Source organism: Electrophorus electricus, chromosome 1 (assembly GCF_013358815.1).
Source record: "Electrophorus electricus isolate fEleEle1 chromosome 1, fEleEle1.pri, whole genome shotgun sequence".
Lineage (NCBI taxonomy): Eukaryota > Metazoa > Chordata > Actinopteri > Gymnotiformes > Gymnotidae > Electrophorus > Electrophorus electricus.
The window spans coordinates 11,857,268-11,877,267 of NC_049535.1; the positions used below are offsets into that span (position 1 = coordinate 11,857,268).

The following is a 20,000-nucleotide window of genomic DNA, read 5'->3' on the forward strand; positions in this document are numbered from 1 at the left end:
ACTCACACACACGCGCACACACACAGACACAAACACTCACACATATGCGCGCACACACAGACACAAACACACATAAACACTCACACACGCGCGCGCACACACAGACACAAACACTCACACATATGCGCGCACACACAGACACAAACACACAAACACTCACACATACGCGCGCACACACAGACACAAACACACATAAACACTCACACACACGCGCACACACACAGACACACACACACATAAACACTCACACACACACAGACACAAACACACAAACACTCACACACACGCGCGCACACAGACACAAACACACAAACACTCACACATACACGCACACACACAGACACAAACACACATAAACACTCACACACACAGACACAAACACACAAACACTCACACACACGCGCACACACACAGACACAAACACTCACACATATGCGCGCACACACAGACACAAACACACATAAACACTCACACACGCGCGCGCACACACAGACACAAACACTCACACATATGCGCGCACACACAGACACAAACACACAAACACTCACACATACGCGCACACACACAGACACAAACACACAAACACTCACACATACGCGCACACACACAGACACAAACACACATAAACACTCACACATACGCGCACACACACAGACACAAACACTCACACATATGCGCGCACACACAGACACAAACACTCACACATACGCGCACACACACAGACACAAACACACATAAACACTCACACATACGCGCACACACACAAACACTCACACATACGCGCACACACACAGACAAACACTCACACATACGCGTGCACACACAGACACAAACACACAAACTCACACATACGCGCGCACACACAGACACAAACACACATAAACACACACACACGCGCACACACAGACACAAACACACATAAACACTCACACATACGCACACACACACACAGACACAAACACACAAACACTTACACATACGCGCACACACACACACACTCACACACATAAACACTCACACATACGCGCGCACACACAGACACAAACACACATAAACACTCACACATACACGCTCACACACACACACACTCACACGCACACACACACAGACACACAAGCATGCACACACACGCACACATACACACACACACACAAGCATGCACACACACACACACACACTCACACGCACACAGACACACAAGCATGCACACACACACGCACACGCACACAGACACACAAGCATGCACACACACACACACACACACACACTTACACACACACACACACACACATACATACACACGCACACACACACACACACACACACACACATACATACACACACACAAAGACACACATAAACACGTGTACACACACACACACACACACACCGTGGTTTGAGGTCTCACACACAACACACAGCACTTGTCCTGACACGCCTCCCTCCCTGTCTGTTTGTCTGTCTCTCTGTCAGGCCAAGTCCATCCTGGGCGACCACCTGACCAACATTGGTCTGAACCGGGACAACGTGTCTGAGGTGCTGCAGCAGTACATGGAGGCCCACTGCTCACACTCGGGCCAGCTGGCCGACATCACGCTCAGCCTGAAGACAAAGGCCTTCCAAGCCCACACGCCTGCCCAGAAGGCCTCGGTGCTAGCCTTCCTGGTCAACGAGCTGGCCTGCAGCAAGAGCGTGGTCAGGTAGGGCAGCTCCGCCTCCCTCAGTCGGGTCCGGACCGGTACGGACCGGCCCGGCAGGGCTCAGACACTGAGCACGTCAATGTGTTGGGCGGGCTACAGTCTGTGGGCTGCTGAAATGTACCTGGTGTAGCACTTTAATAATTCCTCCTGCTATTTGAGGTCATTAAGAGGTCAGGAGAGAGGTCATTAGGAGGTCGGGAGAGAGGTCATTAAGGAGAGACACCCTGCTCTTGGGTCCTTCATGGGCATTTGTGTGCTACAGAGATTGGCATGTGTGTATAAATCAGTGCATTACTATGAATGATTTGCAAGAGGAATTGAAAATTGTGTATGTGTGTTTCTCTGTGTGTGTGTATATGTGTGTGTTTGTGTCTGCATGTGTTTGTTGTGCAGTGAGATTGATAAAAGCCTGGATCAAATGACGGTTCTAAGAAAGGATGAGTGTATCGTGGAAGGCAAACTCAAAAAGTGAGTGCTCACACAAAAGCACACTGAGCACACATGAACACACACTAAATACACACATTCACTGTGATATTCATAAGTAGAAACTCTTACACAAAGGCCAGAATTCATTTAATTTAAATTCTGGGTAACACGCAATTACGAGACTGTAATGGGACCATAACTGGGGTTTTCTACCACTGCAATACCGCGTCCATGTTTCACTGTCCTTGACTGGACTGGAGACCTGCATGGAGTCCTGTAGCGAGGGACCTACGGCGGACACGGGACATAAACGCTGTGTTTGCCTCCAGACTGAAGACCATCCACGGCAAGCGCACAGGGAAGCGGGAGGGTGGGACCGGAGGGGAGGAGCCTCAGGTCTCGGGCACACCCAGCACCGGCACCAAGCGTAAGAGGAAGGGCGGGGACAGCGACGAAGACGAGGACGAAGAGGACGACAGCGATGAGGCAGGCGAGGACGACGAGGAGGAGGAGGAAGAGGAGGTGAAGAAGGGAAAGAAAATAGAGATGTGTGATGAGGTGAGATTTGCGGTCACGTCACGCCTCCCTTCTGCCCAGTCTTCATCGCTGTGGTCAGTCTTCATCGCTGTGGTCAGTCTTCATCGCTGTGGTCGCAATTTATGTGTGTGTGCGCGTGTGTGTGTGTGTGTGTGTGTGTGTGTGTGTGTGTGTGGCTTAGGATGAGGGCGATCAAGCTACAAGTGTGGAGGAGCTAGAGAAACAGATTGAGAAATTATCCAAGGTAAACACTTGCATTATGTTAAGCAGTCGGGCATGCATGCATGCGCGGGCACACACACACCCACACGCACACACACCCACACCCTTTATACTTCTGTGTGTATTTCTGCGTGTGCGTGGGAGTGTAGCAGCAGAACCTGATCAAGAGGAAGCTTTTTGAGTCGTCCCACGCGTTGCGCTCCATGGCGTACGGTCAGGACCGCTATCACCGCCGCTATTGGGTCCTCCCGCAGTGTGGAGGGGTCTTCATCGAAGGCCTTGAGAGTGGGGAAGGTGATCACACACACACACACACACACACACACACATGCACGTTTAATTTTATGCCTTGTCAAGACAGGGGGTCATATGTAAATTAATAACAAAATATATTATTCCCCATTTATGTCTCCTGGCAGTCTTTTTATAAATGATTTATCTACTCATTTATTTATCTACATTCTCTACTTTAAGATAATTATAATTAACTAACCCTTAACCTAGCCATGGAGCTCCTGAGGTCTGGAAGTCAGGAGGTCAGGAGGTCAGCCGCTGTGCCTCTGTGTCTTTAACAGGCCCCGAGGAGCTGGAGAGGGAGCGAGAGAGGCTCCGCAGCTTCGAGGCTGTCCGGGTGAAGGAGGAGCCAGAGGAGGAGATGCAGGATGGGGAGCAGGGGGAGGGACCACAAGGGGAGGAGCCACAAGGGGAGGAGCCACCGGGTCTGGTGAAGCAGGAGGAGGACCACCCCGAGGAGGTGAAACAGGAAGACGAGCAGCCCGTAAATACTGATCAGGAGCCGCGCGGGGATGGGGAGGGGGGGGGGGACAGATGTCCCTCCCTGCCAAAGGAGATTCAAGAGACAGAACCTCAGCAGCCAGACCCTGCCTCGTCTCAGACCCCACTGCTCAAGGAGCCCCCGATTGCGTCTGACGAGGGGGCGGCCCTCTGCCACACCTCCAACGGCTGCCCGGCGACCGTCACCCCGGCGACAGCGGTTCCAGCCTCCCCGACTCGCTCTACCTCCAGTCCCGCGGTGCCGTGCGGCGCACCGGCAGACCCGGTGGCGGCCCCGCCCCCTCTGTTCGGGGCTCCGCCCCCTCCGTTCAGCATTCCTCCCTCCCTACAACAGCAGGCACAGCTCCTGGCCAACGACCAGCTCCTGCGTGTGCTGACCGAGCGTAGCGGCCACTGGTTCAGCCTCCTGCCCCGCACGCCCTGTGATGATTCCTCCCTCACCTGGCCGGCGTCACCCCCGCAGGCCTCCCCACAGCCCGCTGGCGGTCCACACGTCCATGCCAGAACCCCCCCCCCACCCTGTTCTTCCCATCACCACTTCCATCCTCCGTGTACTTCCGTAATCGACGGACCGGGCAACCACGCCATGTCCCAGGCGCAGGTGGGCACCAGCCGCTAACCCGACCCATAGTTCTCATTCCCGTTAATCCCGAGCGTAAATCATTCCCGCTAATCCTGAGCGTAAATCTGTGCTTGTGTCCAGCTAAAGGCCATCGCAGCACTGATGCCGTTGCCTGTGTGCGGCTGGACTGGAGGGCTGACCAGCGCCGGACTGCCGGCGTGCAGCAGCCCGGTGCCCATGTGCCCACTGACCGAGGGCAGCCCCAGCCCCCTGCTGGCCCCCAGCATCTCCACTAGCAAGAGCGGCTCTCCGGCGCCCCCTGCGGACAAGACGCTCTCCGCACCGTCGCCCGCCATCGACCTGCCCAGAAACCATGACCACCCACAACCACAGCCCATACCAGAGGGTGAGGCTCAAGCACACACACACACACACATACACACACATACACACGCACGCACACACAAACACACACATACGCACACACACACACACACGCACACACACGCACACACACACACACACACGCACACACACGCACACGCACGCACACGCAAGCACACACATACGCACACACACGCACACACGCACGCGCATACGCACACACACACACACACACACACACACACACACACACACATACGCACACACAAACGCACATACACACACACATACACACGCACGCACACACATGCGCACACACATACACACACACACACACACACACATACACAAACACATACGCACACACAAACACACATACACACATACGCACGCACACACATACGCATACACACACATACACACACACATACGCACACACACACATACACACACACATACGCACACACACACATACACACACACATACGCACACACACACATACACACACACACACACAAACACACATACATGCACGCACGCACACACACACACAAACGCGCACGTACACACACACGCAGTGTCATAATGGCTGTCATTATGCTTTGTAGCATACAGGAGTCAAGACCATTTGAAGCTACTCAGTCCTTTCAAACAAAACTCAATATATGGGACCAGCGCAAAACTCGATTTCTTTGCGTGCCACAGATATGCTGACGGGCTGGTGGAAGGTGATGGACGTGGAGCAGCTGCAGACCCTGCTGAAGACCCTCCACAGCAGAGGCGTCAGAGAGCGGACCCTGCACAAACAGGTCCAGAAGTCCATAGACCTCATAACACAGACCTGCAGCAAGAACCGTGAGGGTAAGCAGTGTGTGTGTGTGTGTGTGTGTGTGTGTGTGTGTGTGTGTGTGTGTAAGTATATTTGAGTTACTGACCCTGTACATTAATTAGAGCGTGACTCTGTGGAGGATGTGGCTGTTTCAGGAGCGCAGGGCTGTGGGCGTGTATCTCTCTCTCACCCTTCACCTGCTCCCTCCATTCTGTCCTGCAGAGTATACGGCAATGTTAATGTGCTAATTCTGAGCACAGCTAAAATGTTGTCATCCCCTGTGCTGTGTGCGCACGCGTGTGTAGTGGCAGTGATGGAGGTGTCAGAGCTGGACGAGGGCCAGGTTTCTGTGGAGACGCTGCAGGAGTGGTGTGTGGAGGAACAGGCCATGGAGACGGATATCGCCTTACTGCAGCAGGTGGAGGAACTCGAACGCAAAGCCACGTCTGCCAGCCTGCAGGTCAAGGTGAGGACTGTGTGTGTATGTGTGTGTGTGTCTGCGTGAATGTGCGCGCGCGTGTGTGTGTGTGGTTAAATAAGATTAAAGGTGGAACGACCCGCTTTCTCGTACCAATATGCTCCAAGGCACTGCTGTTCACCGTTTTTTCCCCACAATGCCCTGCTGCAGGGCTGGGTGCACCCAGAGCCGCAGTCGGAGAGGGAGGACATGGTCTATCACGAGCACAAGCCCCTCCCCAAGCCCCGCCCAGGGGCGGAGTCCCAGGAGGAGCGGAGCTCGGAGAAGGGCCTATGGCGGCGGGCCAGCAACCCGCTGGACATCGCTGTGACGCGCCTGGCCGAGCTGGAGCGCCACTTGGAGAGAAGGTACCTGCGGAGCCCCTTAGGGACCACGATCCAGATCAGACTGGATAATGTGGGCACGGTCACTGTGCCTGCCCCTGCTCCATCCACTAGCACTGGAGGGGAAGGGTAGGTCATCCACACAGCCAGCCTTCATCTTCTCCTCTTCCTCTCCTCTCTGCTGGCTCTGGGGCTGCTGTGCTCGTGTGTGTGTGTGTGTGTGTGTGTGTGTGTGTGTGTGTGTGCGCGTGTTCTGGGGGGGATGGGACACATCCTGTGTTTTCGTTTTCAAGCTCACCCTTCGTCTGCTTCCTGTCTCAGGCTGCATGCGTCTGGGTGCACTGGTGGAGCTTTCCGTGTTTGGGTTTCTGTGGTGGAGGTTTTTTTCTTCTGTTCTGCAAGTGCATGGTGCATTGGGACCACAATGTTTTGTTTTTGCTCTGTGTTTTCACCACAAACGTTGATCATGCTTTAAAGGTGTGTGTGTGTGTGTGTGTGTGTGTGTGTGTGTGTGTGTGTGTGCTGTTTTTGTAATGGTTTTGTAACATCTCAATTCTTCTCCTGTTGGTCTGTCCCATAGCGTGCGAGTTTGTGTCCGTCTGTCTGTCTCTATGTTAGTAATGATTCCTCCTGTATGTAAATGTGAGACGGGTTTCTAACCCTAGTCTTTGTGTGTGTGTGTGTGTGTGTGTGTGTGTGTGTGTGTGTGTGTGTGTGTGTGTGTGTGTGAGAAGGGGAGAGGAGGAGATCGCTCCAGGGATGAAGGTCTGGAGGAAGGCCCTGAGCGAGGTGCGAAACTCCTCACAGCTGGCCATGTGCCTGCAGCAGCTGCAGAAGTCCATCGCCTGGGAAAGGTCCATCATGAAAGTGGTGAGTGGGCGTGTCTGAGCGCCCCAGGCCATGCCTCTGCACCACCACATCTCCAACTGCAGGTGGCAGCACTAGGAGCTCAGTGCTGGAGACTCCCAAGCTCTAGAACGCCACATGTGTGTGTGAGAGAGACAGAGAAATAGAGAAGGAGAGAGGGTTCATTAGAATTTTTATATTGAAGCTGACTTGAGTATGACTTACATACAAGAGTGACTGAGTGTTCGTCTGTGTGTGTGTGTGTGTGTGTGTGTGTGTGTGTGTGTGTGTGTGTGTTTGCAGTACTGCCAGATGTGCCGTAAGGGGGATAATGAGGATCTGCTCCTGTTATGTGACGGCTGTGATAAGGGCTGTCACACCTACTGCCACAAGCCCAAAATCAGCTGCATCCCTGAAGGAGACTGGTACTGCCCCGCCTGCATCTCCAAGGTAACCGCTTCGCACGCTTCAGCATCCCTTCACAAGCTACATGCGCTTCAGCATCCCTTCACAAGCTACATACATTCAATTTAAAACATTTAAGTACAAGTGTGAGTCCTGGGTATTTAAAGGGACGTGCGTAGCACAATAGTAAGTGTTCCACGCTTGAGGCAAGTGGTTTGCGATGTGCCCTGTAATTTCACATTTGTGTCCAATAGGCAAGTGGTCAGTCACCCAAAAACAAGAAATCTCAGAGTCGCATGCAGTCGTCGGGCGGAGGGAAGAAGTCCGCGGAGACGGGTAAGAAGGGCAAGAAGCAGGCAGAGGCGCCCGAAGAGGAACATTCGGGTGTCGGCGGGGGCGGGGCCGGGGGCGGGGCCACTGGTGGGGCCGGGGGTGGGGCCAGTGGCAGCACCAGCAACAACAGCCCAAAGAAAGCGACCACCACCTCTGGCCAAGCCAAGAAGAGCTCACCTGCCCCACCCCCTGGCCCGCCCGCTACTGTCCCACCCGGCAACAACGCCAACGAGGGACCAGCCTGCGTGAAAAGAGCCAAGACAGCCAGGGATAACAACCGTGACCTGGGCCTCTGCAGGTACAGCCCACACTTATACTGACGAACCACGGCAACACAGTCATGTGACCGAGTCATGCGCTCAGTCCCGGTCTGTGATGTTGAGGTGCTGAGGAAAGTCTGGTGTCGTGTGTTAGAGCTAGTATTCTGCAGGGATGTTGGTCTCCAGGACAGGAGTTTGGCGCTTCTATTTTAATGGAAAAAGATTTCTAAATGTCTTCATGTCTGTATGACTTTAATGTTATTTGGCTTGCCTATATATGTAACTACATGTCTCAGGTTGAAAAAGGCAAACTGATCCTGGGTCAGCTGTTGTGTGTCGGTCTGCCGCCCATGCAGAATTCTTCTGGCTGAACTGGAGCGCCACCAGGATGCCGGGCCCTTCCTCACACCGGTCAACCTCAAGTCTGTCCCCGGGTATCGCAAGGTCATCAAAAAGCCCATGGACTTCTCCACTATCCGCGAGAAACTCGTCAGCAGCCAGTGAGTTCCTCGTCCCGCTCAACCAAACGCGCACGGGCCCCTGCGCGCTCTGTCCCATTCACTTTGTCTTTCTGCTTCTTCCTCGCCGCAGGTACCAGAACCTCGAGACATTCATCATTGATGTCAATCTGGTGTTCGACAATTGCGAGAAGTTCAACGAGGACAACTCGGACATCGGCCGCGCGGGACACAACATGCGCAAGTTCTTTGAGAAGAGATGGACTGAGCTGCTCAAGCAGACCAACTGACAACTGCGCAGTGCCCTGCGCGTGCGGGACTCAGAACCACACCTCGTCCCTGCAGTTGCCCATCTCACCTCAACCCGGCTCCGGGCCGCGACTCCGGTCTACACCCCCCCACGAGTCTCTCACACACACACACTCACACACACAACACCCAAAGAGACAGAGGAGAGAGGGTGTCTTTGTGCAATACCATTTCCTTGTAGAAAAGTGTGATCGCACTGAAATCTTCGCCCATCAAAGCTGTATCTAGGGGAAAAAAAAACACTTTCCACTACTTGTAAATATTTTTTTTTTTTTTTTTTTTTTTTTTACTTTATCGTTAATATTATAGTGAATGTATTTAATTTTTTAAAATAATTATTTATGAGAAAAAAAAAAGGTCCATTCTTCATTTTCTATGAAAAGGAAGAAACAGCAAAAAACTGCTTTAAATCAAATATTTGTGTGTTCTTTCCTCTCCAAATATAAATCCAAGCCAAGAAAAGAAAGGAATCTCTTTCCCACTACGGTTACGGTCGTCTAGACCCCAGAGGGGGTCCTGCCTCAGAACCTGAGCCGGCCGGCCGGCCGCGACGCTGGACACGCAGCGGAGCGCAGCCGTCACTCGCGTGTACATACTGTCTATTGATATCAGTATACTGAGTCTTGTTTGGAATGATGTGTACATATTGTTTCAGACATTGGATATTGTTCATGCCTTAGACTAATTGTAGCATTTAATTTTAGTCTTAAAGTGACTATTATTATGATTATGATTATTATTATTATTACACATTTATTGTTTGTACAGTATACACATATCCTCTACAAACACTGTGGTCTCCTTAATCTTGGTAGTGCCTGCCCTTTCGAACAGGGTGTAGGGAAGTTTTTGTTTGTTTTTTTGTAAGGTTATTGTTTTCTAATATAATCCACCCCCTTCCCGCCTCCACCCCGCTGTGTACTGTACTGTTGCAAGCACGTATACCCAGGTGAAAGATGATGGGAGCACTGGTTTCAGTGTCTGCGCCATATGTACAGCTACAGCAGGACTGCTGGAACCTCTTTGCCCCAGTTCACTCCCGCCCCCTGACACGCCCCCTGACACGCCCCCGGCCACACCCATGTCACGTCCCCACCCCCACGCGTCATGGCCCACTGGAGGCAGCTAGAACACAGTTTTTTGTACCTGAGTCAGAGTACTTGAAGTTATTTTATTTAAAGATATTGTGGGAAACAAAATGGTAGCGTTCTTTTGTAGGAACATTATTTTTCACTAGTGTGTATGTGTATGTATGTATGTGTGTGGGTGTGTGTGTGTGTGTGTGTGTGTGTGTGTGTGTGTATGTGTGCGCGTGCGTGCGTGCGTGTGTGTGTGTGTGGCACGGACCTATTAAAGGATGTTTTTAAAGCCAGTTACAGCTGTCCGGAGTGTTTCTTAACATTTTCTACATGTCGCTGCTCTTTGAACGTTAACATGCATTGCTTTTTTTTCTGTCATAGTAATAGTTTATTAAAATATTACTAATTTAAGTAATAAAATGTTTCACAACTCACCATGATCAGGTTATTGCTGAGAAAACTACAGCGTTAATTTTTTTAATCGATCAAACGTTACATTTAGAGTAAATAAGTTTAAACGATTTCTGTCACACTACCCTTAGCTTCCACTGCGTGCCCGTTTGTGAAGTATTTTGTATTTTAGAATTTAATATTAATATAAATTCTATCAAAAGTAATGTAAAAATGCTGATTTGATAATAAATGTTTCTAAATGTTTTATTTAAAAGTTATAATTTAAAGCAGATATTTATATAATTCCATTCATTTAATTCAATAATATAATCCATAACGTTTTAGTTTTAAATTTTACTTTTTCACTTTTCAGTGAAACATAATACTAGATGCGCCACGTTTGTCAAGAACGATATCTTGACGTATTCAGCCCTAAGTGAGAGTTTTACATTTTTCAATTGAATTTGTTAATTTGAAAGCGAACGAAAGCGTCTTTGCAGCCGCGCGCTGCGGAAGACTACCGGGTGAACGCGCAAACAAAGACCACGTGTCCGTCACGTGAGCCCTCGCGGAACCAGGAAGCAGCCAAGCAGGTATGTGAGTGTTATGGCTCTCCCGTTTCTTGCACGTTAAACTGTAACGCTGATCGTCGTTTGTTTCATTTCGCCGTCTAATGCCGGACGTCTAGCTATGGGGCAGCAGAAACGTAGCACTTGGCTGCGTGTGGGACCCGGGTCACGTTATCCAGGTTCTGCGTTAAAACCTCCAACAGCTTAGACACCTCCCCCTCCCGGTTTCCACGACACACCGGTAGGCAGGTGTGTTACCACGTTACACTGTTACACACGCCAGCTAACGTTGCGCGCATGTCTCCCAGTTGTGTTTTAACAGGGACTGGTGCGCACGGCCTCAGAATGGTGTCTCTCATCTGCACTTTACAAAACCACCTGGACGACGTGAACTGCTGCTCTTTCTCGGCGTCGCTGCTGGCGACGTGCTCCGCGGACAAGACTGTGCGCGTGTACCGCACGCGAGACTTCACCGAGCTCCCGTTCTCACCCCTGTCCGGTCACGGCTACGGGGTCCATTGCTGCTGTTTCAGCCCCTGTGGGCAGTATCTGGCCTCGTGCTCCACCGACGCCACCACGGTGGTGTGGGCGATGGGCAGCGGTGAGATCGAGGCCGTTCTGGAGCACCCCGGGAGGAGTCCGGTCAGGGTGTGTGCCTTCTCGCCGGCCTCGTCGCACCTGGTGTCCGGCGCGGCGGACGGCAGTGTTGCGTTGTGGGACTTTCCGTCAAGACGTCTGCGCAGGTGAACTGGCTCTGAAGTGCCCCGACGTCTTCCGTAAAGTTGTTTGACTCCGTCTCCTGTCTAAGCACACGCCCCCTCGCGGCTCTTGCGCGGCTCTCTCGTTTCTAGGACGGGCGCCGTGCCCGACACCACCATCGTGGCCTGCTCCTTCTCGCCGTGTGGTCAGCTGGTCGCCACGGGCTCCACGTACGGAGACCTCCGCATCTGGGACCTGAGTCTGAACCAGCTGCATGCGGAGAAGTATGCCCACGACCTCGGGGTCACCTGCTGCCAGTTTGCCCCACAGATACTGAAAGGTATGACGCAGTCCTTGACAGGCCGTCATGCTGTTCAAGCGGAACAGTTACAAACACTGAACCGCTCTGCTGATATATATCTACATCTCTCTGCTCATCATTCTTCCTCTTTTTTAGTCGTCGGTGGATGTGTGGTCCAGTTCCGCTTGGCGTCCTGTGGTCAGGACAGCTTTCTGAAGGTCTGGTTTGTCTCTCTGACATCTCCCACAGGTAAGGTGACCCACTTTCCCATCTAAACTAGCCTTAGTCACTACCCCTACCCACGTTCCCCTATCAACTACCTCTAGCCACTAGCCCATCCTCGACCCTTAACCACTTTGACTTGTCCACTACCCCTAACCCCTTACCCTAATGTATGTCTCAGTCACACATTTCCAGCTGGTGAATGTGAGCAGGGATTGGTGTTGTTTTCTTTAAGCAACTCAGAGAGCTTGTATAGCTTGTGTAGCGTGTGCAGCTCCCAGCTGTGAGCGCCATGCTGTGTGACAGTGCTGTTTGCCAAGTGAGGGTGTGAATGCTAAGCATCAGAGGTTCACTAAGGGGGATTATGTAAGATGCCATGGCGGATTGTGTGTGTGTGTGCGTGCATGCATTTATTTCTGAAGTAATGATTTGTACTGATGTCATCTCCAGGTTGTAAAATGCAGCTGTTACACACACTCTCAGGTCAGTCTGCTACAGTCCTGTCTTGCGCATACTCTGCAGATGGACAGCTTTTAATCTCTGGGTTGGTATTACACACACACACACACCCACACACACACAAATTCAAACGGGTTTCCTTTTGTCAGTTTCATTTAAATTTGGCTAAATTTGCTACATCAGAAGCGTCGATAGTTTTGTCATTAGCTCCGCTTAGCACTGGTTCAAGTTCTGTGACGTCATGCCGACCGCACCTTCACTGTGTGGCCACCAGGTGGCGCGCCTGCTGTAAACATTGTCACTCTCTCCTCCGACAGATCTATGGATAAGAGCGTTGCCGTGTACGATGCTGTAAGTCGATGGTTTTCCGTGACCTGTGTTATGTAGTAGACTATTTACCGCTATTCCTCCATCAAAAAAGATCAATAATCTAGGTCTTCCAAAAATATCATTCATAATAATTCATCAATCCAGTGAAATTGTCTAATGTAGTTTTCCCTTTCATTGCAGAATAATGGTATCTTACTGTATACCTTGAACCAGCATGAGAGGTAGGTTCTTTCTCTCTCTCTCTCCTTATTAAAGCAGCCCGTGTCCTGACCGCGTGCCCCTTCGCTGACCCCTGCGGCACAGGTACGTGACAGCCTGTGCTTTCTCCCCGATCGCTCCGCTCATGGCGGCCGGCTCCATGGATAAGACGGTGAGCGTGTGGAGAGTGGAGGACGGTTCCAGCGGCCCGGGTGAGCACGGACCTTCCCCGCATGTGCCAGCCCTCGGCGTTCCGGTTTTGGTTTACCGTTTGCCTGATTCACGTGTAGTTCTGTGGATGGTGGCGTGTATTCTGCTTGAATTGCTGCGCTACAGCAGGCCCTGTTGCGTTGCCAGGGTTGTTTTTTTGCAGACTACAGCATATGTTCCTCAGAACGCTGCCCCACCACTCCCGTGAGAAAAACGAGATATTCAGAAAAGGAACAAACTGCTTGGATTCATTTATTACTAAACAGGATAGAATAACACGGGGACTTTTATGTTTAGAAGCGATCAACACTTTTATTTAGTTTTATTACTGCACTAAATGACCTGTTATCAGTAACTCGGGCTCATTTCACTGAACTGATGTGACATGGACTCCTCTGTCCTAATGACCCAGAAGGCTTGTGAATTTAACTGTGAATCCTGTGAATGCTACTGAAACGTTTACTCACTTTGTGTGTGTTTGGGATTTTCTACGGCTGCTGGCCCTGAAGACAAGGCTCTTCCAGGTGAGTGTGTGTCCAGTGCAGCAGTGTGGTTTGCATGCCTTCTGTCCTGTGTGTAACCTGCGGCCACAGTAGAGTACAGAAGACCGTTTAAAGCTCTGCACACACTGGCATTTAGTAAAATGGTCCCTTAATCTCTGCGTAATATCATAACATGGGCGGCGCCCTCGGCAAAGACTGTGTGCTCACGCGGTTTCTCTGTCAGATGGGTGGGCTCAGATCCTACTAACGCTCATCGTCTCTCTGTCTTAGATGAGGCTGCTTGTGCCTCCCAGGAAGCAGGTAAGCAAGAGGTCCAGAGCACGCGCACACACACACACGCGCACACACACTCACTCTCGCACTCCCCTGCGTGAATTGAATTGAGCTGTGACCATCTGAAGGTCACGGGCAGTGTTTGTGCTGCAGTGTGTGGTTAGTAATTAGCCTCAGAGCACCCTGGCATTATGAGGAGTGTGAAAACGAAGAACAAGGGAGAGCCAGAGGGAGAGAGAGAGAGAAGGGCAGGAGGGAGGGAGGGAGGGAGGGAGGGGGAGAGGGTGTATGAGAGCACTCCTCTGCGCTGATCGCTAAGGACTGACACGCTGTGGTGTTAGCAGTGACAGGACGGCACCATGTGTTCATCTGGTCAAGCAGAGCAGACGGCTGTTCACTCCCCGTTTCCTCACTGGAGCAGCGCACACGCAGCCGTAACGAGTAGATCAGTGGCTGTTTTACCAACTCGACTGGACGTGTAATGCATTCCCAGGGCAGGCGTGTTGATAACGAGTCGTCACGGGTTACTTGGAGGTAGCACGTGTCAATTCAGTTCTCCACACCCTCTCACAGGCAGGAAGTGGGCGGGTCACTTCAAGCTGATGGTGAGTGAGTGGTCGGAAGATGACGTGTCGGCATGGTTACGGGAGGAGGGGCTGGAGAGCCTCGTCGACACGTTCAAGGCCAATAACATCGACGGGGCGGAGCTGCTGTCTCTCAGCAAGGAGAGCCTCAGCTCAGAGCTTAATATAGGTGAGCGCACACCGTCCACGCATGCTTTATCCCCTACTCACACGCCCCCTGGTGGTGAAACAAACACACAACCGCTTCACGGTGAGTAAAAGAAGAAATATTAGTGTAATAGCAAAAATTAAGGTCCAGCAGCTAAGGAACTGCTTGAGCTGAAATATTGGAAAACCTAAAGTAGTCAAATATGTTAACCCTAGTAGACGTATATAATTACATATGTAATTAAACCTAGTAGAATTACCTAATTTAATATGTAATTTAAAATTTTAAATAAAGTAATGCACAGATGCTTATAAAGGTTTAGTAATGGGGTGCTCTATTGCCCTCTAGTGCTTAAATGTTATTACACCACTGGGATACTGCTGAGGTAAAGCATTTGTTTGTCCCTCGTGAGGGGGTTTGGGTGTTTTAAATGCATGCAGGCGTACTCTGTGTGCACTGTAAGGAAATGGAAGAACAGTAGAAGGAAGGAACGACAACGTCCTTCTCACAGAGTTGGGAAGAACCGTGTGGCAGCTGTGTCTCTTCCACGGCATTTTGCAGCCAATCCTAACTGCTTGAAAACAAGCCAGAGAGTAAATAAACAAAAACTCTTTTCCAAAATAAATCGGAATCCTAAAGATTGCGCCTGAACACAGGGCAGGCAGAGCATTGGGGGGAGAGCGCTACCGGTTTGGCGTCCAGAAGGAGGTGACGGTGTGTAGAAGTTGATTACTGAAACCCGTCCAGTCCAGTCCGGTCCAGCAGCCTTTGCACAGTTCCCTCAAACACCCTACGGTCACCAGCCCACCTGGCATAGCCGTCTGTCCTGCAGGGAGATCAAAGTGGATTCCCGTCGCTTTTGGGCCGATATTGGACATCTCGTGCTGGATTTCTTCTCCCTTTTACCAGGCAGCGATAAATAAGGACAATAATGTTGACAGAAGGACAGAACCAGTTATGAGTCCTGTTCAGAACCAGCACTGTCACGTTATGAACGATATTACTGTCCTGTTGGTACTCTTGGTGTGACGTCTCGCATGCGTTTTGCCGTTCCCAGAGTCCCTGGGTCTACGCAGCAGAGTCTTGCGGAAGCTGGAAGAGCTCCGGGCGGCACCAGTGTCGGACGGTATTCCTGACGAATACCTCTGCCCCATTACCCACGAGGTGATGAAGGACCCCGTGATCGCCGCCGGTAAGGCCTGCCCCCCCCCCCCCCCCGTCTCCTCTCATGTGCCATTTCTGGAAAGCTCCACCCCCTCTGAAGGGCCTGGTGTTTTTTCTCGCCGCACCGCAGACGGATACTCATACGAGCGGGAGGCCATCGAGAGCTGGATCGGCACCAAGAGCCGCAGTAGTCCCATGACCAACCTGCCGCTGCAGACCACGCTGCTCACCCCCAACCGCACGCTCAAGATGGCCATCTTCCGCTGGAGCAGCAGCCGCTGAGCCCCACCCCGCCCTCACAATCTTCACCGAAGTTCATAGCATTAGGCTGACGCTCTTATGCAGAGAGACTTACGTATTTATCAGCATGATACTACATGTGCTCTCCAGGAGGCCCTCTGGCCCTGTCCCGCCCCCTAGATGTGTGAACGTGATGGAGCCTCCGACTCCGTCTTTTTAGGTCCGTCTTCGGCGGTCCGCAAAGCATTTCTTCCCGTTCTGCTTTCGAGCTCCAGTGTAAAACTGCACGGACTAGAGCCAAGGTCCCCGGTCCCGTCCTACGGACACACCGGTGCCGGCCCGTTGGACCTGGCGTCTCCTCCCCCCAGAACCACGCTGGAAAAACGGACCTCTCCAAACCTCCTTACCCCGGTGAAGAAACCGTCAGTCCGCCTCGCAATGCATACAAAGGCAGGACTCTGAGCCCATTCGAGGGGATTAAGTGCATGAGTGTGTGACGCAAGAGCTGGCAGCCGGCTGGCACAGGCTGATCTCAGAACAGCTTTAGCCCAAACTGTGCTCTTCATACTGTAAGGCAACATGCTGGTCAACATTTATTATTTCACTTTACACTAACAGGGAAATAATCAAATTCACATTGAAATTCTGTGGTAACTAATTAAATCTGTTGGGTGGTTGCTAAGAGCCATGTTTATCAAACCTTTATGTTCCTACTTTCTGTTTAGCTGTGTCTGAATATTAAATTACAGTAAGTAGTATGTCCAACTGATTTATATGCTTGTCTGAAACAACATTTAGCCTGAGTAAACGACCGTCTTCCTCTGCGCCTGCTATTATTAACTAGAACAGGAGAAAGTCTGGGTTGTGGAAATGCAGCATTACGCGTGTAAACAGACTTAGTCCGGTGTAAAGATCCTGGTTTAGGAATGTAGTTGCCTGTGACTGGTTAGCGTAAGGTTAGACGGCACCAACACTGAATAAACAAACTAATTAAAGATAATTAAAACCTTAATCTCACTGGAATGGTTTGGTCTTTATTTCTTGACCCATGATACACTGCAAATTAGTCTGTCTCAAACGAGACTTTATTATTAATGTGTACGTTGTGGCTGTTTGCCCAAATGTTCCGCTCTAATCAGTCGTCTTCCACATGGGCGTTATTTAATCACAGTAGTCTGTAAGTGGGGCTTTATTGTTGCGTTATGTTGAAATACAATCAGTAACAGCTTGATTTATGGAATGGAGTGCAAATGAATATACAGATAAATTAATCTGAAACATACCCCATCAAAACCTCCTCCTGACCTGCATGGAGACCAGAACTGTCCATAAAGCCTTTCAGTCCCAAATGTTCATAATATATCATTAGATGTAGCATTGCAAAAATAACATATATAAAATATAATGTGTTAAACAATCCACTAAGCCATAGGTGCCATAAATAAATTAATTGATACATTAGCAGGTAGAGTGATTATAAGGAAATACACTGTACAATACACTTCTGTCCATACTGGAGCGCACGCACACACACACACACAGAGTCAGAATTCACGTCTTAGTTTCAGTCATCACCGATGCCTCTGACAAAACTTAGTGTATAGAAAGTGTTCCGGAAAGCGGAACAGTGTAGCTATTGTCCATCTCCTTTAGGCCCTCAGTCGTGTTCCAAAGTCCTTTTGTCTCGCGCCGTCTACACTAAACCTTTCTAGAAACGTTAGTTACAGTACAGCCTTTCTTGTTTTTGAACGTGTGGCGTGTGATTCTATTTGTTCAGCACACGCACGGAAGTGTGCCGTACAGCCGACGTGAGAAACGCGCCGTCCTAAAGAAATCGGACGCGGACGTCAAAGCAAAGCCTAACCAGTTGGACTCCTCCCTGTCCCGCCCCGGCGTCCCTCGGAGCTGTCCTCAGTGAGTGCTGCAGGTATCGGGCTGTCCCATACGGAATTTAAATCGCTCTAGGCGTGAAGTCGGTAGTGGAGCTTGCGGTGGTGTGGGTTCTTGTGAGCGGGGCGTTGCGGGGCAGCTACACGTTGGACTCGATGAAGGAGCGTTTGGGCTTGATGGAGCTGATGAGGACAGGGTTGTCGCGCGCAAGGCTGGCCTGCCTGTGCTTGCTCCCGCCGAAGTGCTGCTGCAGGTTCAGAGAGTGGCTGCTGTCTTTGTAGACGGCCCCGGCCGGGAGGGGCTTCCCTGGGTGAAAGTCGCCCGGATGTGTGCCGTTGTGGAAGGCATCCTGGTAGCTGCCGCCTGCTTTGGGGTACTGGAGGTCACAGCTCGGGCCCTGTGGGAAGGCGCCGGCGAGCCCCTCTGGCCCGAGGCCCTGCCAGGCGTAGGCTTGCGACGGGTGGCCGTAGTGCCCGTGGAGACCCTGGTTGCCGTGGTGCAGCAGCTGCTGCTGCTGGTTGAAGCGCGCGGTCTTGTCCGTGACGCCCATGAAAGGGCGTGGCTTGTGCTCGGCCTGCCTGTCGTCGGCGGCGACGGAGGCGCGGCTGCGCCCGCCCTCGGACGGGCCGCCGCAGGAGGTGCCGGACACCCGCACACTGCTGCTCCTGCAGAACTCGCCCCGGGGCTCGGCCCCGCCCTCCGGAGTCAGGGGCGGGGCCTCGCCGTGGGTGCCGCCTCCTTGCGCGTCCCTGAGCAGCTCCCTGTCCACGCCTCGCTCCGGACCCAGGGGGCTGAAGTCGATGCACGGCCCGGCCCGGAGCGACGTGGGCCTGTGGCGGCCGGGCCTGGGGCTGGAGCCCGTGCCGGGCCCCGGCTGCAGCGAGCCGCAGTGCTCCCGGCCCCTCACGCTCTGGGCCTGCCTGGAGGAGAGGCGGCGGTGCAGGGCCCAGCCTGAGGAGGAGGGTGAGGTGGATGGGTCGTCGGGCAGAGCCAGGCCCAGCGAGTCCGGTAAGGTGCGGCTCTGCGCCCGGCTCTCCTTCCTCTTCCCATCGTCACTCCTCTCCTCCTGTCCCTCCTCCCGGAGCGGCAGCTTCACGGCGCGCGCGTCCGAGCCCTTCTCGTGTGCCGGGACGCCGTCCTCGTCCTCGTCCTCTTCCTCCTCCTCGTCCTCCTCTTCCTCCTCCTCCTCGTCCTGGTGCGCCAGGGCGTGGCCGTGCGCCGCGCCGTGCTTGTTGCCCGGGCGATGGTGGCACTCCTCCTCCACCCGAGCCAGCAGGCGTCTGATCTCCCTGTTGCCGGGACACAGGCGAGCTGCCTCGTGGAGATCGGACAGCGCTCCAGCAAGCTGCCTGAGAATCAGACACACAAATGGAGAAGACGCGAGAATCTCCGTCATTTTACAGGTGGGACTGGAGCGCCCGTCTTGCATATTTGCGGCACGCTCTGGTGCGGAAAGGAAGGAAATTAGCGTCATCTGACGGGAGAGATGAAGGCGTGTACCTGCTGCTCCTTTTTGCACGAGCGCGTGCGTAAAACGCCTCGTACGATTTGGGCTTCAGTTCCAGAGCCTTGGTGGCAAACTCCTCTGCCATGCCAAAATCCTGCAGAGAGAGTGAGAATGGAAGCGAGAGCGAGTGAGAGATTGGGGTGTGTTCCGAGTGTGAGTGAGAGGTTAGTGATGGGGAAGGTAGGATGGAGAGAGAGAGAGAGAGAGAAGGACAGTCAGAACAAAAATGGCTTTTCGGTCCCGACTAAATGCTAGCTCACGTCTCTACCTTTGGCTGTAAAATTAAACGTTGACCATTACATAAAATGTACAAACACAGCAGCTGTTTCTCATTCTCTGAAGTTCTATTTAAAGTCAAAA

The 20,000-nt window shown here is 52.1% G+C and overlaps 3 protein-coding genes across 12 annotated transcripts in view; 2 read left to right on the plus strand and 1 right to left on the minus strand.

Moving 5' to 3' along the window:
• The window catches only part of baz2ba (bromodomain adjacent to zinc finger domain, 2Ba), a 75,777-nt gene extending 66,390 nt beyond the window's left edge, over positions 1 to 9,387 (plus strand). For all 6 annotated transcript variants that reach the window (XM_035526553.1, XM_035526552.1, XM_035526556.1 and 3 more), the window contains 15 exons: positions 1,474 to 1,700; positions 2,094 to 2,168; positions 2,459 to 2,687; positions 2,848 to 2,910; positions 3,038 to 3,182; positions 3,464 to 4,284; positions 4,387 to 4,651; positions 5,336 to 5,491; positions 5,765 to 5,925; positions 6,088 to 6,389; positions 6,995 to 7,130; positions 7,410 to 7,556; positions 7,766 to 8,142; positions 8,461 to 8,604; positions 8,696 to 9,387. In XM_035526553.1, coding sequence (XP_035382446.1) covers positions 1,474 to 1,700; positions 2,094 to 2,168; positions 2,459 to 2,687; positions 2,848 to 2,910; positions 3,038 to 3,182; positions 3,464 to 4,284; positions 4,387 to 4,651; positions 5,336 to 5,491; positions 5,765 to 5,925; positions 6,088 to 6,389; positions 6,995 to 7,130; positions 7,410 to 7,556; positions 7,766 to 8,142; positions 8,461 to 8,604; positions 8,696 to 8,852 — 3,405 coding nt within the window. In that variant the 3' untranslated portion in view covers positions 8,853 to 9,387. The remainder of the gene's footprint in view (positions 1 to 1,473; positions 1,701 to 2,093; positions 2,169 to 2,458; positions 2,688 to 2,847; positions 2,911 to 3,037; positions 3,183 to 3,463; positions 4,285 to 4,386; positions 4,652 to 5,335; positions 5,492 to 5,764; positions 5,926 to 6,087; positions 6,390 to 6,994; positions 7,131 to 7,409; positions 7,557 to 7,765; positions 8,143 to 8,460; positions 8,605 to 8,695) is intronic.
• Positions 9,388 to 10,880: 1,493 nt separating this feature from the next.
• Positions 10,881 to 17,260, plus strand: wdsub1 (WD repeat, sterile alpha motif and U-box domain containing 1). 2 transcript variants are annotated; one of them, XM_035526583.1, is made up of 13 exons: positions 10,881 to 10,936; positions 11,221 to 11,655; positions 11,764 to 11,951; positions 12,069 to 12,161; positions 12,585 to 12,678; positions 12,911 to 12,944; positions 13,104 to 13,144; positions 13,227 to 13,333; positions 13,841 to 13,855; positions 14,105 to 14,134; positions 14,681 to 14,860; positions 15,897 to 16,031; positions 16,134 to 17,260. In XM_035526583.1, exons 2-13 carry the CDS (start codon positions 11,258 to 11,260, stop codon positions 16,283 to 16,285), a joined length of 1,467 nt encoding a protein of 488 aa, XP_035382476.1. In that variant the 5' UTR covers positions 10,881 to 10,936; positions 11,221 to 11,257; the 3' UTR covers positions 16,286 to 17,260. The 2 variants fall into 2 exon arrangements, with proteins under 2 accessions (XP_035382476.1, XP_026851924.2); XM_026996123.2 differs by lacking the exon at positions 13,841 to 13,855.
• Positions 17,261 to 18,186: 926 nt separating this feature from the next.
• Positions 18,187 to 20,000, minus strand: part of tanc1a (tetratricopeptide repeat, ankyrin repeat and coiled-coil containing 1a) — a 52,967-nt gene continuing 51,153 nt past the window's right edge. For all 4 annotated transcript variants that reach the window (XM_035526571.1, XM_035526570.1, XM_035526577.1 and 1 more), the window contains 2 exons: positions 19,634 to 19,734; positions 18,187 to 19,482 (listed from right to left, as the gene is read on the minus strand). In XM_035526571.1, coding sequence (XP_035382464.1) covers positions 18,273 to 19,482; positions 19,634 to 19,734 — 1,311 coding nt within the window. In that variant the 3' untranslated portion in view covers positions 18,187 to 18,272. The remainder of the gene's footprint in view (positions 19,483 to 19,633; positions 19,735 to 20,000) is intronic.